The following is a 21721-nucleotide window of genomic DNA, read 5'->3' on the forward strand; positions in this document are numbered from 1 at the left end:
TGGAAAACCACAAAATAATATATGACACGGCACATCCTTTTTATAAGGACTGTAATGTATTGTGAGTTTGATGTTCGCGATTGCTTGTTGTGCCCGTCTCGCTTGCCGTACTGAGCGGCAGCCGGACCCGGAAGACAGAAATAAAGAGTGGACCCGCACTGACCCGACTCTCGTTATTAATATGCTTTACAAGGACAACCAAAAAAAGGATGCTGCATGGAATCTCATAGCAGAAGAAGAAGAAAATGTTAAATAAAAAGAAGTCCACCTCTCGTTGTGAAATGCCACATGATCGCGCGCGCGCGCGGTCCCGCGAGACACGTTGGGAAGTGGGCGGCGACGGAGCTGCCGGACCGCAGCTGTGCGGAGCCGGTGTGGATTGACAAAAAAATTGACCCGTCCGGAGCACGCAGTCAAGACGCACCGCACCGCAACCGCACCGCAACCGCATCCAGTGAAAACCCGGGGTAACACATCCTTGGTCAGGGAGTGGCAAAATCGGAACACAAACAGCCTGATTGTCTTTATGTGTGTACTCGGCCTAAGGCACAAGAACTGAGCTAACATTAGCACGCTTATCACATCTAGATTTGTATTGTCCAATTTTGCAATAATTGTGATTTTTTTCAAGCAATGCACAAGCAGCATGGAACTCAGATTCCTTTTGGAGAGTGGTCAGGTGGAAGGACAGCCAGAAATCAGGTCAGTGGATGTTCTACTTGGGTGTGGCGCTTGGGGACCATGCGGAACAAGGGAGCGATGGCTGGCACTAATGACGGGCCGCCTTGGGCCACACGAGTACAGCTGTCTCCCCTCCCTGCTCGGGCGCTGTCGGATCAGCACAATAACATCCAGTGTGTCCGTCCGCGCTCACTGCAACAGCTGGGTGGCTTAGCGAGGAAAAAAAAGAAAAGGCCGAAGGCTGTGAAAAAGGAATGTGTATCACAGGCATAAAAAAAAAAAAAAAAAAAAAAAAAGACAAATGAAAATGTTGCCGTCCAGTTTCTCAGAGGTTGACGTCACGTTGTGCGTGAGTCACGCGTGTGCCTCGCCCACCACATCACCCCCGCGGTCTTGTGAAAAGGAAGTACACGCCGCATGATGTCAGCACTTCTCGTGAGGCCACGCCTTGCTCACGTGGTCATGTGACCGGGTCATCCAGGGTGTAACCTTGAACTAAAGCTTCTTTCACAAGGAGAGCCTGCAAAAACTTCCACTCAGCAGCGCCGGGTTGCTTCACAGCCAAGCATCATTCTGTTGTTTTTATCATGGAGAGTGTGACGATATATCGATATTGCGATAAATCGTGATACTTTGCCGATAGATTATTGATACTCTAGTATCAATATTTCTAGTTAAAATACAGCCACTATAATCCATCCTCCATTGTTCATTACTTATTGAGCATTTAGTTGGCAGGCCACAAGGGGGAGCGCCTCAGAAAGGTGGCGGGGAAATGTACGGAAGTCTTCAGGCGAAGAAGACTCATGAGCTTACTTTTGCCTGTGTAAGACATTTACCTGTCCAGCAATGGACTCACTTTTGCATACATTTCTATGAAAAATGTGCATTATATATCTTCAATTTTAAAATTTTGAAACATTTTTTATGTTTCGACTTTTTGAAGCACACAATTTCTCACGAATATTAATGTTGATTTAATTGGATTTAATATTTAAGTAATTTTATTTATTTGTTTACTTTTGCATTGTTACAAAAAATGGCCATAGTTTATAAAATGAAACAATTGACATCAGTATATGTCTTGAGTAGTTTTATCGTAGATTATCGTGGACTTATTACCTGCCCAATATATCAATAATCGCGGTATTGTCATATCGTGAGATAATTGTTATCGTGAGCCTTGTGTTTGTACTGTGAGGTACCTAGAGGTTCCCACCCATAATACAGAGATCCCATAAATTTGTCTCATCAGACCGCGTTTGCAACAATTGCTTTCAACACAAGAAGGCAGGTTCGGTTTCACAATCCACATTTCTGTCCCACCTTTATGGCATCCCTTTATGCACCTGTCTCTGTTACATATTTTGCATCTTTTACACAGACAAAACACTGAAACAGAGAATACCCAGCATAGATAGATAGATAGATAGATAGATAGATAGATAGATAGATAGAATATTGTCATTGTAACATGTACAACGAAAACAGGCGAAAATGATCGGCTTTCGCCACAGAACCCAGCAAAGCAGGATATTTCTGATATTTTGCGATCAGATAACGTGATGTTATAGTGCCATGGCCTGGATTGCTTTCAGCGTAACAGGGCAGGTGATTTCTGTCACTTTTCCAACACAAGCATCATCGTGTTTCTCTTCTGTTACTACTTCAGAAGCCGTAATATTGCCTGGTCAATTTCATCCTTCCATTCCATGTTGGGGCCATTAATGCAGTGTGAAAGAGGCAGAAAATTGGCAGGTCGACTTCTTAACCCCCATTTCATGTTGGTGCCATTCATACAAAACAGCACCATGACGAAAAAGGCAGAAAAATGCCAATTTGTACAGTCTGCATGAAATCCCAGAATATTCCTGTAGCGATTTTATCGCCTCATTCAGCACCATCTGAAAAATACAGCTACAGTTTGTATGAAAAGTTACAGATAAAGCAACCTGGATCTCGTGCTCGTGCTTTGATTGAATCGAGCGACATGTAGGAGGACGTCTGACTCATTCCCGGTCCGTCTGACCACCCCCTCCTTGGAAGCCGCCAGCATCTTCGGCGTCTCTCGCTCGTCTTCCTTCGCCCTCGCCTGTCTCGTGTCTGAGTCATAGCGGAGGTGATGTGAGGCCAGGTGATGAGGTGCAAAGGGCTCAGGGGCCCCGAGTCTGGAAGCTCTGATCATTCCGATCGCCTGAGACTTCAGTCATACTTGACAAGGGATCTCCAGTGGCGTCTCGTTATTCATGCTGACGGAGCCTCACATTGTTTGCATACAAAGGCATAGATGCTTTAAATTGAGAGTGTAAATTCAAGAAGTAAATCAACAAAAAATAATCACATCACAAATAGTGCAAATGACACATAAGTTGGAAAAATAGGTAATAAAATTTTTAAATAATAATAATAATTTTTTAAATGTAATAATTTAAAAAAATAATTTACACTATCCATGGTAACCTTCTCAAAACAGGATCTGTCCTTGACAAACCAGAAGGAAGCTACCACCGATGACTTCTAGAGCAGGCATTTGCGCAAAGCCAGGGAAAGTCTCTCCGGTTCTGCACTGGAACTCACGTCATCCCTTACTATTTTGCCAGTTTATTTTCTCTATAGGTGGGTTTCATGTGACGTCACTACAAGCGCCCAAGCCCTGATGGGGGACAGGAAGTAATTTCCCCATAGGAAAGAGCTGAGAAAATGCCGAAGTTTTGTGCTGTTTATGGCTGTACCAACCGGTCTAATCAAGAAAAAAAAAAATAAAAATAAAAAACTACTTTTGCTTTTTACTTTTTTTTTTCTTTTTTTTTTTTTGATTTTTACTTTTTGGACAACGCTCATATATGCAGTGACCACTTCATGAAAAGTAAGGATACAGTAATGACACTACTTACATAACTGAATAAAACTCTCAACAGGCCGGTGTGATATTACCGGAAATATAGCTAACCGTGATTAACACTATGTGGAGTTTGTTCTACAGCTTGTTTGTCCATACTAGGTGGCTGTGTCTTTGTTTTTAGCAATGCTAGCTACGTTAGCTATCACAACGAGTGGTTCTTAAATTGAGGTCCTTCTTCCAGGACGGTCACAACATAGGTTAGACCTCTGAGAGTGGTTAACCTAGCAACACATAGAAAATAGCAGGTAACGTGACAGTTAGCCAGCTAGCTTGTAGCTTGATGCCAGTGGTACCTTTATATACATTTGAGTTGAAAAGAGACATTTACTCACCTGAACAAAAACAAGACGGCAGTCATTTAGTGCTTCTTTTGATCCAAGTTTCGCTGACCCAACCACACACGAAATAAGCCTCGAGGCTTTTATACGCCTTCATTTGGCTAGCGGTGTAGAACGATGTCTGGAGGATGAGGTAGTTCGCGATGTCGATTGCCCCACACCAGGAAAATCCAACATGAGTTTGGAAAAATCGCTTTTCCTCAGAGTGTAAGGATGATATCCGACTTATTTTACTATTTTTAGAGCCTGTCAGCTACGTCCAGGCTCACCCAACACTTTTGCATATTCGCTTTCCATCATTTTCAATGGGTGTTCCCTACTTCCTGAGTTGAATTTCGGAATGCTGGAGTCACGTGATTGCAACCCACCTATTGTACTTATATTGTGGATTATTCACTGCATTGAAAGATTTTGCGGTGATTATTTTTCCACATGGATCATTGCTGCAAAGCTATAAGCACCAGCCTGGAGGAAAGAGTGCATCAAAGAAAGAGGATGTCCAAAGTTTGGGATCAATTCACACTTAAATAAAAGAAGCTAAAGTGTGATGTGCCTTTTGCAAAGCACAACTAGCTTGAGTTACACAATTGTAAAGTGTTTTTTTTAACTTAACTTTTATTTAACCAGGAAATAAACACAAGCACATATTCACACATAATCTGCGGTTTGACACAACGTTGAGTCACTGAAACGTTTTCTCCAGTTAACAGCCAGCTGAGCCTAGACGCTCATTCACTGACATCCATCAACAGGCCAGGCCCCACATTCATTCACAGTCAGATAACTGCAGTTCAGTGGAACATGGACAAAATAATACCTGAACCATAAAATGCATATATTTGGGTATAATATGCATGAATCAGTGAAATTTATACTGGATAAATAATAAAATGAATATATTTAATATATTACATACCATTTACCACTTGGTCTATCACAGGAATTGTCTGAAAATCACCAACTATATACGAGGGATTATTTTATTGATCTATTTATTTTTTTCAAAAGTTATTATTTTGTGACATTTAAAGCTACTCTATGTAGGATTTCCCCAAAAAATATCTTAACAATAGCCTTTTTATTTGACCATTTATGACTGAAACATATTCTAATTAGTAGATCTACATCTTAGCTGTTCACAATGGGTACTCCTACAAGCCTCTGGCCAATATTATTTAGGAAGCGTCGGGTCCGAATCCTTCGAATTTCCCGCCCTCTGTCTGCAGGATGTGACGTCATGTGCGTCCTCGTCAGTTGTTTCCTGTCGCGCGAAGACGGAACTAGTACAGATTTTCGCTGCCCCAGACACCCGCTGTTACTCCGCGGAAGGCTGCTTAAAAAAAAATTAACACAATGTCAAGTGCCATGAAAAAATAAAAAAATAAATCTAAACTTGATAGTGACCGACGCTGGGCAAGAACGAGAGTGAACATTGGTTTGACATTTCAGCGGTGGAGAGAGTTGAGATCGGACTTGGATTAGAAAAGTGATTCACAGCTGGCTTTCTTTCTACTCGAAAAGGTAAGAAGCGAGTGTCTTGACATTTAGAAGAAAATGTGTTGTTTTCAAATAGCAGTAACCTCAAGATCGATCACTTCTCGGTCGTAACTATTGGGGTGAAAGTGAGGTGGACGGCAACATTTAGCGTGAAAGGGGCGGCAAAGTTGAATGTAATAGAACAGAAGGACTTTATGAAGAACAGACGTTCCATTCTGCGGCGTTTCAATCAGGCTAAATGTTGCCTTATTTTCCTCCGTGAAAACAACCTATTGTAGCTACATTATGCTAACGGAATGTGAACGGTACTACTGATTGGCGATAACATTCACGGCCATATCACACTAAGTAGTGAATGGGTCTATATATGTTTTTCACAATCGTCAATTTCCATAACTGACAGCCCACCTTTCGGTTCATGCACAATGACGCTAGCCTGGGGGCGACATACACTAATAATGACTAGAATCAGGTTGACGTCCGTCGAGCGGGGTGACTACAATATGTAACTGCATATTAACATCGGAATGAGGTCCAATTAATTGACGTAATTTGCATATCGTTTTGGAGTACAGCACAGGACTGGACTTCGACCGACTAAAGCAATATGATCTGCACGTCCCGTGGACATCAATTGTTTAGTGGGGATCGAGAGTCTCATTCCGTGAAGTGGCCAGCTTTGTATAACATTATAAAACTTCTTACCTCTGAAAACATAGTTTAATTGGATATGAAGAGCCCAGTCTTCAGTATTGAGGTCGTGCACGTACGAGTGCGCGCAGCGTGTACGAGCGTGCAGTTTGTTTTCGGCCACAGGTGGCAGTAGAGATTTGAAATTTTAAATCTTACATATAGCTGCTTTAATCAATAAAAATGTACAAATTTTTTTGTTTTTGTTTTTGTTTTGTTTTTTAAGCAGCCCACAGCATGTTTTTAAAATAATATCACGACCTGCATCAGAATTGGATTCTTTCTGAAAATATGTGTAACGGGTTAGGCTTCAGCCACTCAAATCTTAATTTTATAACAAATGTGGTACTAGAAACTCGGTTTAATATAGAAATTATGCAAAGATGCAAAGAAACGATTGACAACTAAAATAGCAACAACATTTCTGTTCATTAAGAAGAATGAAGATGATAAACACAAAAATTTCTCCCCACTTTCTCTGCCCCTTGTCAAGGTACAAATAATGATCCTAAAAATGTTAGTTTAGTTCTGTTTTAGTTTGATTTTCCCATTGTTTAAAATGAAAGGTGAAGAAAACCTTCTATTTTTCTGTATGTGACCCTCGGATGAAAAAAGTTTTGACACCCCTGTAATGGAATTCGCCCAATTGCTCCCAAATGTTAACATGGTGTACAAGACAGATGAGTGACGCTAATAACTGAACGCCTCAAGGCCAAGTCTTAAGCAAGCCATGGGGTTACTTAGATTCCTCAGATAGTCACAGCGCCATCCAGTGGTGCCAGGATGTTTTTCTCCCCAACCCACTAACACAAGGGTCATGCTACTGAACATATGTACGTGTGTGAATGAGGTCTCAAGGGAGCCATACTCTCTCTTCGGACCCGACGCAGGCCCCCAGGGTCTCCCACCCCTTGCAGCTGTTTTCCCTCCCATTCCCGTACTTGTTGTCTCCTCCCTGCGTAAAAAGAATCTCCAACTGCATCTATCACCCTGCTGCACATTTAACACACACTTATTGATGCTGGGAAGCAAACGCCGAGCCTGTCCAACTCATAACAGTGATTGTGGTCCACTAGAACAATGTTTTGGGAGTACACCAGGACTGGAGCCGATAAAATTCCCATATAAGGCACGAGGACACTCAGCAAGCTGCTCGGCTCGCTCTCGCAGCTGGCTTACATCATCAACTTTTCCCTCAGTCTGCTACCGACCTCTAAAGACCCTTGTGACATGTACACACAAATGTCATACATAATGTACTTGGTGCCTGAACATTTATACAGTTATCGCTAGGGATGCGTTCAAGACCCAAATGCAGAACATTAAAAAAACTGCAAGCATCGAAAGTATAGAAAATATTGCATGTATTGTCAGACCCGTCACCAGAAAGAAATTGTAGGGGGGGCATTACCTTTTTTGGGGGGGGGCACACTTTCTCAACCTAAATCAAATGTTCATCAGGTTGAACAGTGGCATTGTGACAACTGCAAAAGTGTTCAGATATATTTTCTGTCACTTAAAAGCGGCAGTTCGTTCTGAAATCTAAAAGACAAACTGAAAAAAAAAATGTGTAGTTCATTTAGCATTTATTCCACTCAAAAGTTCATTTGAAACAAATCCACTCATCACTTCTGTAAACAATTATGTCCGAATGAATGACTCTGTGACCCAGCCCCTTCTATCTGGAATTGGCTAGCAGTTACCTTCATTTGCGTGTTGGATTAGGGCTGTACGATATGGAAAAAATTTCCTTTCATTTTTGCCAGACATCTCTATTCTTTGATCTTTGACTCAGCATGAGACTTCACATCATTTTACTTTTTTTATGGTGCCTTCTGTATTTTGTTATTTTATTTCTATACTTATACAGATTTTTTTTTTTTAGTATTTTATTTGCGTGTATACTTATCTACTTATATTTACTCGAATTAATTTTATTTCGTGTTATTTTATTTTACTTGTGTCTACTAAAAGACTAATTTCTATTCCATGCACAGCACTTTGTATGCAGCAATGGCTGTTTTAAAGTGATTTAGAAATAAGGTTGAGTTATGTCGATGATATACAGAAACAACATATGGGTTCAGTGAAAAACTAAGCAGAATATCAATCCAAAAAGGATGTGTAAAGTGCTGTTTTTTTTAAATTAGAACTTAGTGACAGTCATCAACATGAACAAACTTGGCAATAAAAAAAGAGAATTCAACTCACATTGTACTGCAACTGCTTTAGTGATAAATAATTTTATGCTCCATAGTTGTTGTATGTATGTGTGACTGCTTGGGTCTGTTAACAGCATACTGTGTATTGCTACAATTCATCCGTGCTGTGTGGCTTAACTAATTAAAATAAAAGTTTGACACTCACTTGTAAACGTAACCAGTGGACTCAGGATTCCCATTGATGTCAACTGTGTCATCCTGGATCGAGGTTTGGCGTTTGGTGGCTTCCATTAAAGCGACACGACGTGCTCACTGCTCAGTCTTTGTCCCAGCGCCAGCCGGCAAATGCTACCCGGAAGTAGATTTGGCTAAGGCACGTCTGCAGAGCGCGCGTCACCCCCCACCCCACCCCACCCCATCCCTCCTGATCCTGATTGTCATTGGCTCGCTTAGTTGTCAATCACAGCCAAACTTGAAAGGAGGTATGTGGTTGGCTGGCACGCCATGCTTTACTTGAAACAGAAGGCGCAAGTTTACGTGACTGATAGGACGAATAGTTGGTGATTCATCTTGCTAGGGCGGGCACGGCTGACTGACAGGGCGGGCACGGACCCCCAAGTTTGCGCATGAGAGTCTGAGCGTGAGCTGTGGCTAACAGCAGCTTCTATGTCAGTGTGCTTATTTTGTTTGTTTCATTGTTCTCCCAGTATTTAACAAATGGTTGAAAAAATGCATTGGTGACTGTGGCTCTCCTTTCCCAGATCAGTATGTATACAGTGAAGCTCCATATTTGTAGATTTTTTTTTAGATCTTATATCTGTTAGCTCACCTTTTACCATTTTTTGTGCTCAGGCTAAAGCAATAAAAATATTACTTTGGCGTCATCTTGGTGTCAAGGAACTATGTTGAAGTGAGTTGAAGATTTTTCAGTTAGACAAACAGTGCTTTGTCACCTTCTTGATGTCAAGAAACTATGTTGACATGAGGAATTTCATAGACTAAAGAAGTGACTTGCCACCATCTTCTAATCATAAACCGATTCAGTGGGGGAGATGTGAAATACTTGCTTTTCTTTACTTTTGCTTTCCGTGTGAATAGAAGATTCACTTTATTTTAAATAAATAATTAAAAATCCCTCAACACTGTATTAGTAAGCATTCAGGTCAAACAGGGGATAGATTGAAATAGTGAAGATTGAAAAATAAAGAAACATTTTTTTTTTTTTTTTTTCGAACAGAGTTGATAAGACGCTCAACAGAGGAAGTATCGTTCCCAGTCAATCCCCATCGGACCCCCTCCGCCGGCCCCACTCCTACACCCCGGTGTCCCGCTCTTCCCTTGCTCCAGGATGTGCGCTCGTGTGGGAATACGCAAGGAATGCGCCCCCTTTGTTTTTGGTGTGCGATAGGCTGCCGGTTGGCGGTCATCTGGATGCGTGACGAGCTCCAGGCTTGGCAGAGGCTGACGGCGGGCCACGCTTTACCGGTCAGACCCTCCTATAGGGGAGGGGTGTTATTTATCCGACATTCTAGAGACACTCGTTGGTGGGAGGATTCATGCTAGTCAACTTGCTTTACGTCCAATCACGAGAGGAAGCTAAAGATACAGAGAACAAGAGTGTTTCTCTTTCCAAACCGCATTTCCCCCTCCCCCTGAAGTCAATTGTAATCTTATGACAACAGTCATCATTCTAAAGCAGGGGTGTCAAACTCATAATAGCTCAGGGGCCGCATGGAGGAAAATATATTACCAAGTGGGCCACATCGGTAAACTAACGGTATATAACTTAAAAACGATTACCGTCATTTATACGCAGATTTTCGTGGACCAGCCCTAAATTACAGAGCTCAACTGTAATCATGTTGTTCCAAAGAATAACACAAATGCAAATGGAACGCGGCAACACTTTCTTTATTCGTTCCAGACGTGTTTTGCATATATATTGTTCCCAGAATGTATTACGTGGCGCAGTTAATGACGTTCTAAGAAGGCTAATCCTTGTCATATCTATTTGCGTTAACAGTAATTGAATTTGTGTCGTATTTAACACATTTATGTCGGTCTATGATTTAAAATAATAATAATAATAATTAAACAAGCCATAACTTTAAGTTGTGTGTAAAATAATGACATCCAGGACGAGTCCCCCGTTGCATTGCTCATCTGAGGACTGCTTGTGAAATTGCAAATTTTATATATTTTGATTATGGCCGGCTGAGTACAATTTTTAAATTACAATTTATTTATTTATTTTTTTTTACTTTACAATGTCATCTCACGGGCCGGATTAAACCCCTTTGAGGGCCTGATCCGGCCCGCGGGCCTTATGTTTGACACACATGTTCTAAAGAGAGTAATCATATTTTTCCAAGGTAAAAGTTGTCAGCACTCCAATGAAAATCGTTACAATTTTAAGTCACAGGAAATCGTTATGATAATATCACTGAATATTATGTTTAACCTTACAAGAATGTTTCAAGAAATGTTGCAATATGATAAGAATTGTTTTTCTTAAAACAGACATTATATTGCAATAAGATGTAATTGCAATGAGAAAATAAACATTTTATGGTAATGGTGTAATGTGTAATGTTAATTTTTGAAAATCTAATTAGAATGAAGTTATGAATTTCAAGAGATACTAGATTATTACTATTGCAAGAAAATGTGTTGTTACAAAAATGAAGTTGCCATTCTAAGGTAAAAAGGTCATATTTTTGGGGAGCAGATTTGTAATATGAGAATTAATTTGTAATATTATGGGAGAAAAAAGTCATCTCTGTCCTGTGAAAAACACATATGTCAATTTTTGTCTTTTTTTACATTTTTTTTTTTTTTTTACGTTTTTGGGATGAAACTGAATGCAGACATGCCAAAAAAAGAAAAAAAAAGAATAGGAAATAACTGCTTTTCACAGGACAGCGACAATGTGTCACAATTCTCATACAAAAATCAAATTAATAATTTGTCTAAGAATATTTTTATTTGACAACTTTTTTTCAATTTCCATAAACCACTTTTGTTTTTAAATTTTATTGTATAAAGCATGCCAACCCAAGTGGATACAGAATGTGTTCCCCAGGATTTAGCACACTGTATCTTAGTAAATCAAAGCAAAGTGCTACTGAATGTATTAAAACACTAGTCTACATATGGTGTAAAGTGCTATATAAAAAGCAGTCCATTTACATGTCTTACATCCTCCAATCATTGCAAAGTAAGATAAAGGCCTACACAATCTCATAAAAAAAAAGATGCGTATTTTTCCCCCAGAATAATCTTACGAAAAGTCAATTTGTCCAATTGAGTCAGTGGATGTATCGTATGTGTGGTGTGCAGCATTGGTCATCTCAATTACATCACACACATACGAGAAGTAAAAGCAAACATGAAGAATTCTTCTTCAGTATGTGCTGCATCTCTCAAATAAATAGTTTCTCACACTCCTTTTTCAAGGTGAATCCTCAAAATGATCACAAAATTTTGACGACATGCTTTGATGACACCACTCAAAAGTTTAGGCAATTTTTGCGCATCTTCTTATAAAGCGACACATCCAACCAATTTTGTATTGATTGTAAAACTTGTGTCAGCGTTAATTGATTTATTTATTTATTTTTTTCATTTTCCAGGGGGTGTCACTGAGTGAATTATGGGGGGTTGTGTACAGGGTCCCTAAAACAGAAACATTTTCACCAGGCAACAGACTTACTAAAATGAGTTTTCAAGCATGTTAATGCCCTCAAAAAAGGAGATTCATTTCCTGCAAGACAACCTGGTTGCTGCTCATGCTCTAAAAATCTTCATAGTCCCATTATTAATTCTGACAATGTTGTAGTAGAACAGGAAAAAACAATCATTCAGGGAAAGCCCCTTTGTGGGGGAAAGTCATTAATTTAAAAGAGTAACGTGAGGAGCTTGTCATTTTGTTTCAAAATGCATAAATGAGGGGTAACCACGCCCCGATTTGATATTGGTAATTTGAGGAGAATGGTCTAATAATTTTTAATTTACATTTTTTATTATACTTGTTTTTTTAAATACAAATGTTGGAATCCCAAGGAGAATGGTTGAAATCTTTTTGTGACAAAACTTTATTTTGAGAAATGCATGATCTTGCAAAAATAAAGATATTTTAATGAACAATAATAAAACTGCTCATTCCTACCAAATTTGTATGTTTTCTGTAATGTTTTTTAGTTTATTCTGGTCATTTCTTCCCAGCGTGGTCCAAGTATGCATTCATAAAATGCTACTTGCTAAAACGGTACAAATACTTTTTCCCACAGAACATACAAAACCTTTTTTTATTTGTCAAAAAACCAAACCAAACACTTTGGTTTTCATTTACAATTTTCATGAGCGCAAAGTGGAGATAAATGTGTACTATTCAACACACTGTAGCTCAGCAAGACAAAAACAAAGCAAAGTGCTATTGAATATATGCAAACGTCAAGAAAAAAAAACACTCAAGCGAACATGTGTAGCACTTAAGATTGACAATAGAAAGAAAGAAATCTGTACAAGGACGAGGACGCTGACAGACGGAATCAAATGTGCTTTCATTTCAGCGACGTTTCATTCTCAGTCAGGATCGGAACAGGTGAGTCAAATGTGGAGTCATAATGTGGCGGTGCACTTGAAACAAAAGTCAGGTGCCAGCCAGGAAGGAGCACTTTAGACTGCAACAATGCAGTTTGTGTGAAAAGGAAACTTTCAAGTTCTTCCGGACATCACCACGCACACGGCAACAACAGGACATCAATACACCTGCAGCAAAATATAATCATGTACATATTGTCTCATATACATGGGAAAAATTAACCAAATATATTGTAAATATTTTTTAAAGGGATGGGAAAATCACTCTCTGAATGTTTTGGACTCCTGTTTTTGTGTCAGTGTTAGATGGAGCATAATAATTTTTGGGTTGGCAAAGCAATTAAACTTCAGATAGCAAACTACGATAGTCAAGACTAAATAGTACGGTTTGCTTTTTTTTTTTTTTTTTAGGAAAGAAAAAAAAAGTCATACTACTAAGAAAATGTATTTGAGGAGAAAATGTATTATGATAGGCACTTTTTTTAAAAGTAATGTTTGTTCAACATTTGTTAAAAAAATGTATATATTCTCGAAAAAAAAGCACAAAAAGCTGAGTAAAATACTATGAATGTAATATGTCAGATTTGTTATAAGCTGACGTGTTATCCTTAAAAAAAAAAAAAAAAAAAAGGTCAAAGGACTAAAATTGTATCTCAATGTGAAAAGGTTTAAAAAAAAATAAAAAAAAAATTAAAAAAATAAAAAGCTCACGTCATGTTGTTGACATGACTTCCTTAGACCACAAATGAGAATCAACATCTCTGCTAGATTCAAGAAGTTCACCTTTGTTTTTGGAGAAATGCAAATAATAATAATAATAATAATAATATTTAATAAGAGATAAGAAAAAATACCTGTTGTAAATTTACGAGAAAAGTTTCTAAACTGTTGGCATTAGCTGACAGGTTTTTCTTCAGTCATACTGATTTAAATCGTAGTAAGATAAAGTTTTACTTTACAAGAAAAAAAGTCTTACAAAGTAAAGACAATGGTAAATTATATTTACCAGAAAAATATTGTTGTGTTTTAATGTCTTCATTAGACAGCAAAGTAGTGGATAATGAATTAGTACAGCCTAATTTTAACATGAAAAAAGTTCAATTATTTGAGAAATAAGTCCCTACGTGAAACAAATAAAGTCCAAATCTTGTTACAGTGTGGATGTACTGACATCAGGTTGGACTTCTTCTTGGACTTCTTTCGGCAGCACACTGCTTGAGAGTGAATCAGAAGCGGCTCTGATGATCACAACACCAAGTTGTAATTCTCCAAAAGACATCAACAATCAACTCAATTGAGCAATTAACAATTAAAGGCAAAGGCAGAATGAGAGTTTGGTTTGGTTTGGCAAAAGCAGCAAAAGAGGACATTCACGTTTTGTTTGATCGAGTTCTGTCATGGAGGCGACACTGCGGTCAGTCACACAGGAAACCGACAAGGCAGACGACCTCACATCCTGTCTGAGCTTTTCGAAGAGACACTTCCTCCTAAAGAGGAGAAGACGACTCTGAAAAGTTCAAGTCACTTTTCTGGAAACGAAAAAAAAAAAAAAAATCTCTTTGGACGAAAAATACATTCAACAACAACGGCAAAAAGTTTCAAGTGAATCAAAAACAAAGCCATCCATAAGAAAAGAGTGTTGCTTAAAAAAAATCCACTCTTGGATGTTGTGCTTCTTGAATTTACACAACAATCAATGCTACATACAGGTTCATTGTTGGCGTTTTTTTTTTTTTTTTTTTGCTTTAACCCCTTAGCTGTAACTTTTTTTTGTAGGGTTGTAGAAAAGGTACAAGTGGAAACAGTGGAACCTCCAAGTCAAATGAAACAAAACTCATTCACTCGCAACCATTTTCACTGAAGCAACCCCCATCGCTCCCAGTTGTTTTACTGAATTTTGACTGGCAAGGGCCACAGGAAATTCTGTTCTATTGCAATAAAAGCATGGAACTTACCAAAGGAAAGATTAGTCTCTTCTTTCATTAAGAAAAAAAAAGTATATTTGTTTTGCTTTCCATTTTGCAGCAATTAGCGTTAGATCAGGATTCACAAACCTGTTGAAAACGCTGACAAAAAGAGCTTGTTGCAACATGGCCTTGGCTGATCTCATACTCTTCTGCCACCTGCTGGCCGTTTTTTGTAATAACTACAAAAGCTTTAAGTAGGGATGTTCGATACCACTTTTTTTCAGACCGATACCGATACTCAGACTCTCAGTACTCACCGATACCGATACCAACTGCCGATACCAGTAGTACATTTTGACGAATTAAAAAAAAAATCACGAAAAGATATTTTTAAACAAATATATTTCCTTTAATTTTGACAAAAAACAAAACAAAAAACAGCACAGTCACTCTTCAATAGTCTTAACGTTCAAAATAAAACACAAAAATGCTGTTTTAGTTTAAGATTCACAATTTTGAACTATTTCCAAACCAGTGAAGTTTTGGTGAAAAATTGCTGCAAGCTAGCGCCAGTTACAGGCAAGGAGGACTCACTTAACGTCTTCCCCCTCTGCCATCGGTCGCTTGTCTGTGGTCTGCGTCACGAGTACTCGAGTACTTGGAAAAAAAGGCTGGTATCGGCCCGATACAGATACCTGGTATCGGTACTTGCCCATCCCTAGCTTTAAGCCACCTCTTCATATCAGAAGCTGCATCAAAGCCTTCTGTATGCTATTTCATAAAAAAACAAACAAACAAAAAAAACGTATAAACACGTCTTTGGGAGTGAAGGACAAAGTATTAAAAAAACGTATTCATACGTTTTTAGTTTTCAATGTAAATCTTTAGTTCGACCCAGAATTATTTATTTTTCATCCTTTCCTGTGGGTATGGACGGCCCTCAAGAGGTTCCACTGTGCATTCCCAATAATCAGACCAGCGTGACACAGCAGTGTAGCGTGTACCACAACTGGAGTCCTACTACACGCCTCTCTGCGTGTCCTTGCACGCTTTCGCTCGCCATCAAGGCTTCTTGGCGCCAGCTTTGGCTTTGGAGTCGGGTGATGGCGACGTTGCCTTCATGTGGGTCATTTCCACGTCGGCGAGGACATCGGGCGGGAGGCACGAGCGCATGCGCTCGATGGTCTTCTGATGGGCCGACCTCTCCTGCTCCAGCGTGCGGATCACATGCTTCAATTTGCTCTCACGGGACAGGAAGTTCTCCACGTTGGTTTCCAGGGTTTGGATTTTCTGTCGGGCCCCCTGGTAAAAACAGCACAGTAGGATTTACGTGGCCCGCAACCATCCATTTTGTAATTTTAACTCTTTGTATTTGAATACGGAGCCTCATGATTGTAAAGCTCACATGCAAATCACTATACACTATGCTGCCCTGTAGCACCCAATAATGTCATAATTTTTTGAAAATGCAATAAAATTTGCACTTGATTTATGTCATTTTCTTATCATGTCAAACTTGACAGATAATGTAATGTTTATGTTCATTTTCAGTACAAAGTTTTACATTTTGTTTTTTGAGAATCCAAGACTGTTACAGTATACTGTATACATTTACAAAAATTGGAGTGTTAAAATTTTGGTGTTAAATGTTTCAGAGTTGATTTCAACCCCCAAAGTGTAGTTTTAACACTGACTCATTTATCTATTACATATTATATCTATCTATTATAATATATATAAATATTGTCTATTTATTTAGCTGATTTACTTAGTGTTAAACCAACTCTGCAGAGAGTTAATCAAAGTAAGCTCCGCCCACTTTATTAGAACTACTCTGTCGCAAAAACTGGGAGCGCCAAGTATTAGTTAAATGTACCTGTTCATTTTTATTTAAATAATGTATATGTTCATGTTTTACTGTTAAACAATCAAAGATCTGTTATGTTCACTGTTACAGAGTTGGAACCCTATAAAATAATAATTTCCTAAAACTGCTTTTTATTACGTTAATGTTGAAATTATTCCTATTATTATATTCCATTTTTGATTAAGCACAAATTTCCTTACATTTTTAAGCGATATATTTCCAGGAAATTATTGCATTATAGGGTGCTACATGTCCATAATGTATATGATAGAAATTAAATATCCAAAACACAGGTGTCAAACACAAAGGCCGGGGGCCAGATCTGGCCCGCCACATAATTTTACGTGGCCCGCAAAGGCAAATCAAGCATATGTCAACTTCCATGACGCTTTCTAAAATCTTTAATACAATTTCAAATTGTCATATGTAATGAATAACATCGAGCTATGGCAATCATTTTGTTGTTACGTTAGTTGAATAAAATATTATTCTTGACTTCAGATTTCTAAACTAGTTATCCATCAATTTGTTGTGTAGTTTATATGTACTAATTATGAGCCGGTGATTAAACATTTATTGAGTTTCACAGTCATAACGACCCTCCGAGGAAATCCTGCAAGTACAATGTGGGTCACGTGAAAAATTTGTTTAACACCCCTGGTTTAAAAAAAAAACAAAAAAAAACATGCATTATGTATTCCTTACTTCCAAAGGACGAGGCTAATCGTACTAATCTAATTACTGAACACAATGATATCTCACACTATGGACATAATGTTTGTTAAATTAGGCCTCTTGATGATTAGATAGATGACTTGAGCTTGGTCATTGTGTCGCTGTGACCTGCCCTGGCTTGTCGCCTTCTAATCTATCAGCACTAATGGCGCACTAATTCCAAACCAGTTGAGACCATCATTTTTCACATGGGCTACGATGAGCCTTCCCCCCCCTGTGGGCGGGCAGCTAAGACAGTATAAGAATAGAAACCATTTTGGACAGATTAGATCTTCTTCCGCATCTTTCTGGCATCCAGTAAATAGTTCAACTGAGAAGACGCCCGGTTGCTATTATTACCGGTAATATGGACCATTCAAGATAAAAGAATTGGTGAAAGCGCCCATTAGAACTTTACATGTTCAATTATGACTTTTAGTGAGCAATACGTATTATGAATTTCAACAGTTTCATATTCACTGTGCATATTGTGTGCATTATAAGTCATCATTACAGTACATCATTACGGTCAATAATATGATACAGTACTTGCTACTTTCTAATTAAAATATATTTATTTCCCATTTATATATCATATCTATCACATATCTCGCTAATCTTTGTAAGATTTAGAACAAAAATCATTGACAATGGGTGGAAAACTGCCATTTAGAAGGGAATTGAGCGTGGGAGTTGTCGACTGTGTGGCGGATGTGTAACCACAATAGCACTATGCACTTAATAATGAAAATAAAAATGTCATATCCTGCATTAAATAATCCAGACTACCAATGAAACAAGTCTTATCTCATGGAAAACGAAACAGCATTTGGTGCAATAATCACTGACAAATTTTAGTACAAAACAGCCAATTTGGGGGGAATTGAACCCAGAACCTGTCAACAGAGAGGCAGATGTAAAAACCACAATAACAACATGCTATGCTGCTATTATATTGCGTAATATAATAGTGATTATAAAACAGCTCAATTATCTTGGACCACTTATTGCTGTGAACAAGCAGCCTTCTTTTTTTATTGTTTCTTACATTTTGTTACACTGCCATCTACAGGAAGTCTGAGACATTGCACAGCCACAAACTTTTACCTGAAGTTTCTCCAGCAGCTCCATGTTCTGCTTCTTGAGCTGCGAGTTTGTCTTCTCCAGCTTGTCCAATCGCTCCGAGTCGTCGGGCGTGGCGCCGCCTTCGGCCACCTCGTCCTGCAGCACGTGGTACTCCACCTCGTACGCGTGCAGCTGCTTGGAGATGTCCATCTCCGTCACCTGGTCACCAGCAATGGGTGAGACACTCAACAGTACTGTATATTCATTGCTAGATAACCAGGACTTTGAGACTGTGTTGTTATTTATGGGTAAATTGTCTGCTATAAAGCTTTGGGACCTTTTACAGTGATTACCTGTGACAAGACTGTCTTTCACAGACAAGAGTTAAATAGCACTTCACTTCTATTTACATGCATGACATTCAGGATTGTTCCAAATATGATGAGTGAACTGCCATTCGTCAGACAGCTCGTGCTATTTTGTCTTTACATCACAATATTAACAGTGATGAGCTAATTTATGATGGCAGCAGGCTGAACCTGGAACAGATTATTTCCATCTTGTCATCATTTCATATGGTGAGATATTTTTGGGGCAGTATTCACAGTGCTTAATGTCCTTTTTCATGTGTAGATTATACAGGTAAACACTAAAATGTTGCCTGTGTATTTAATACAGGTTTTAACAAAACATGTTAAACCTATTTGGGCCAATATAAAAACAAAAAAGTAGCAGATGACAGCCGAGACATCCTCACCTTGGCAATGGTCTGCTCCATCTGAACCTGAGTGAGGCTGGGAAGCTTCGTCTTCAGGAAGTCTACAATGCTCTCGAAGCTATCGCACTCCACTATCTCCCCCTGGTGGCTGCTTAGCAGGCACAGGGCCACTTTGAAGATGAGCTCTGAGCCTTGGGCAAATAGAAAGTCTGAAAAGAGAAGAAAAATGTGGTGTCACAAGTAAGGACAACACCTTCTGTAAAAAAATAAAATAAAATAAAAAAAAATAAAATAAAAAAAAAAGTCCCTGAAAATTATTTATTCAGCTCTTGAATATAATAAAAAAAAATAAAAATAAAAATTCTACTAACTTCTTAAGTACAAAAAATATAAGAAAAGAAAAAAACAACGTAAAAAGTAATTGTATTATCAGTTACATATTCCACCTTTTTGAGACTCTAGAATAACAACAATGCTTGATTTGCAATCAAAATAGTTGACCTCTTAACTCTCAAGGAAGAAAAACATCACGTCACATCACATTTTATTTACCTACACACAAACATACATCAAACTCGCCCTGCCTACTAGTACCATCATTGCACATTGAAAAGAATGAAGTCCTAGGACAAACAACACACAATTTATTTTTGCATTTGCAGGCATTGGGTTGCCTGAAACAGCACCCCAGATAACTCTGCCTAGCTAATCCTGGCTAGGAAATCACCATGCAAAAATCCTTTAAAAATAATTATTAAATTAAGTAAATATTTTAGGAAAATATAAGTTCACAAAATGAATTTTACATTTACTAGGCTATTCCGTTCCATTGTCTTAAAAATCCAGTCTCGCCAAACCAGAATATTTCAACCCAACCTGTCATATGCTACCTAGCATCAAATGTCAATCATTTGAATATTTTATTTAAAATAAATCAATTATTTCGTTTTGAGAACAGATATTTACAAATGTATGTGCACAAATCTTCATTTGTAATCAAGCTAATTCTTTCTTTCTTTTTTTATAGTTATATCTTTAGATTCCCAAATAGTTCAAGTACTATGTTTTAAGTCTCTATTTTTTTTTTTTTTTTCAACCAAAAATGTTTGCACCGGTTTTAGGGTACACTTGACAGAAAAAAATATTTCACATGGTGTACATCACTGGATAAATGTTGAGAATTACTGAGATAGGCCATAACCTTATCTAAGAAAAAAAAAATTGCTTGGTTGCCATTTTGTGGCATCTATATGCAACAACAAACCATTAAAATTTTTGTCATATCACTGGTTATAAACAAGCAAGGAAAAACTGCATTTGCCTTTTGTTACTTTCCACACCTGCACAACATTAAACATAAACAAGAAAGTGATACTCCAAGCAAATAACGTACCAAAGATGCGCGAGACGAAGCCGAGAGGGAACTGCGAGGCAAAGAGCGTGAGGAACCACGGCGCGGCGTACAGGCTCGGGCAGATTTCGTACTCCTCCAGGTGATTGTACAAGTCGCGGTGATAGTCGTGCAGCAGTCTGGAGAGCTGGTACATCTGGATCTACGCACACGTTACAAAACATGCCGCAACACAGAAAAATAAATGATATTTGGATTTGTAAAGGGCAGATTAAAGAGAACAATGCGTGCTATTGTAGCCGCTGAACGATCCCAAGCAAGAGAGGCTTGCTGAGGCATGCACCGTGCTCACGCTCACTGCATGGCATTCGACGAGAAGCCACCCTGACGGTAAAAACACACAAGAAAGGTACGAAATGCCCGTTACCGTCCCGCACAGGTGGTTTGTGTCCTCCCAGACGTGAAACAGGAAGTTGTGGTGGCGTTAAACATTAGCGCGCCTGCTGATGTTTTCACAGCCCCCACAAATGTCAGCTGATGTTTAAACGAGCCAGCTAACCAGCCAGCTTGAAGGTGTGGTCGCACTTAGGAAGGTGAACAAATGTTTGCAGCCTAATGCAAGAGAGCAACACACACATGTAGTGTACACTACTACAAAGCTAAAAGGAAAGAGCACTTTTTTACTTTTTGTACATTGGAATTTCAAACTATTCTTTTTTTTTTTTTTTTCCCAAACAAAGCTCATATTAGGGATAATAATTTTTCAAAACGATACCAGTACAAGCACTGAACTCTTGAGTAGTTGCCGATATACTCTAGTACTTTTGATACATTAATCTCAGTTCCCAAAGCCAAAAAAGAAAAAAGAAAAAAAAGAACAAGCGATAAGTTTAAAGAAAGACATTGGGCCTGGTATCAGCCCAATATGATACATGGTATCGGTACTCGCCCATTAGTTACTGCTGATAATATTATGTAAACACATTTTTAAGGATATTCATGCCATCCATCCACTTTCTATACCGCTTATCCTTACTAGGGTTGTAGCAACAAAAACATAACAATACACCTTCGTAAAATACTTAATAAATTTAGATGTGATAAAAATATTCATAAGAAATTAAAATTAAAATGCAAATGAACATAATGTAGTGTAATGTCTAGTTTTTATAGCAATTGTAAGAAAACTGTACTGTAATAGTACTTCTTTAACTCATTTGTTCCCAA

General features: G+C 38.5%; 1 protein-coding gene across 5 annotated transcripts in view; it reads right to left on the reverse strand.

The window, feature by feature from the left end:
- Nucleotides 1-12558: 12558 nt before the first annotated feature.
- tbc1d4 (TBC1 domain family, member 4) overlaps nucleotides 12559-21721 on the reverse strand; it is a 49589-nt gene continuing 40426 nt past the window's right edge. For all 5 annotated transcript variants that reach the window (XM_077536758.1, XM_077536755.1, XM_077536753.1 and 2 more), the window contains 4 exons: nucleotides 20537-20696; nucleotides 19183-19352; nucleotides 18468-18644; nucleotides 12559-16081 (listed from right to left, as the gene is read on the reverse strand). In XM_077536758.1, coding sequence (XP_077392884.1) covers nucleotides 15842-16081; nucleotides 18468-18644; nucleotides 19183-19352; nucleotides 20537-20696 — 747 coding nt within the window. In that variant the 3' untranslated portion in view covers nucleotides 12559-15841. The remainder of the gene's footprint in view (nucleotides 16082-18467; nucleotides 18645-19182; nucleotides 19353-20536; nucleotides 20697-21721) is intronic.

The sequence above is a fragment of the Festucalex cinctus genome, chromosome 11, assembly GCF_051991245.1.
Source record: "Festucalex cinctus isolate MCC-2025b chromosome 11, RoL_Fcin_1.0, whole genome shotgun sequence".
Classification (NCBI taxonomy): domain Eukaryota; kingdom Metazoa; phylum Chordata; class Actinopteri; order Syngnathiformes; family Syngnathidae; genus Festucalex; species Festucalex cinctus.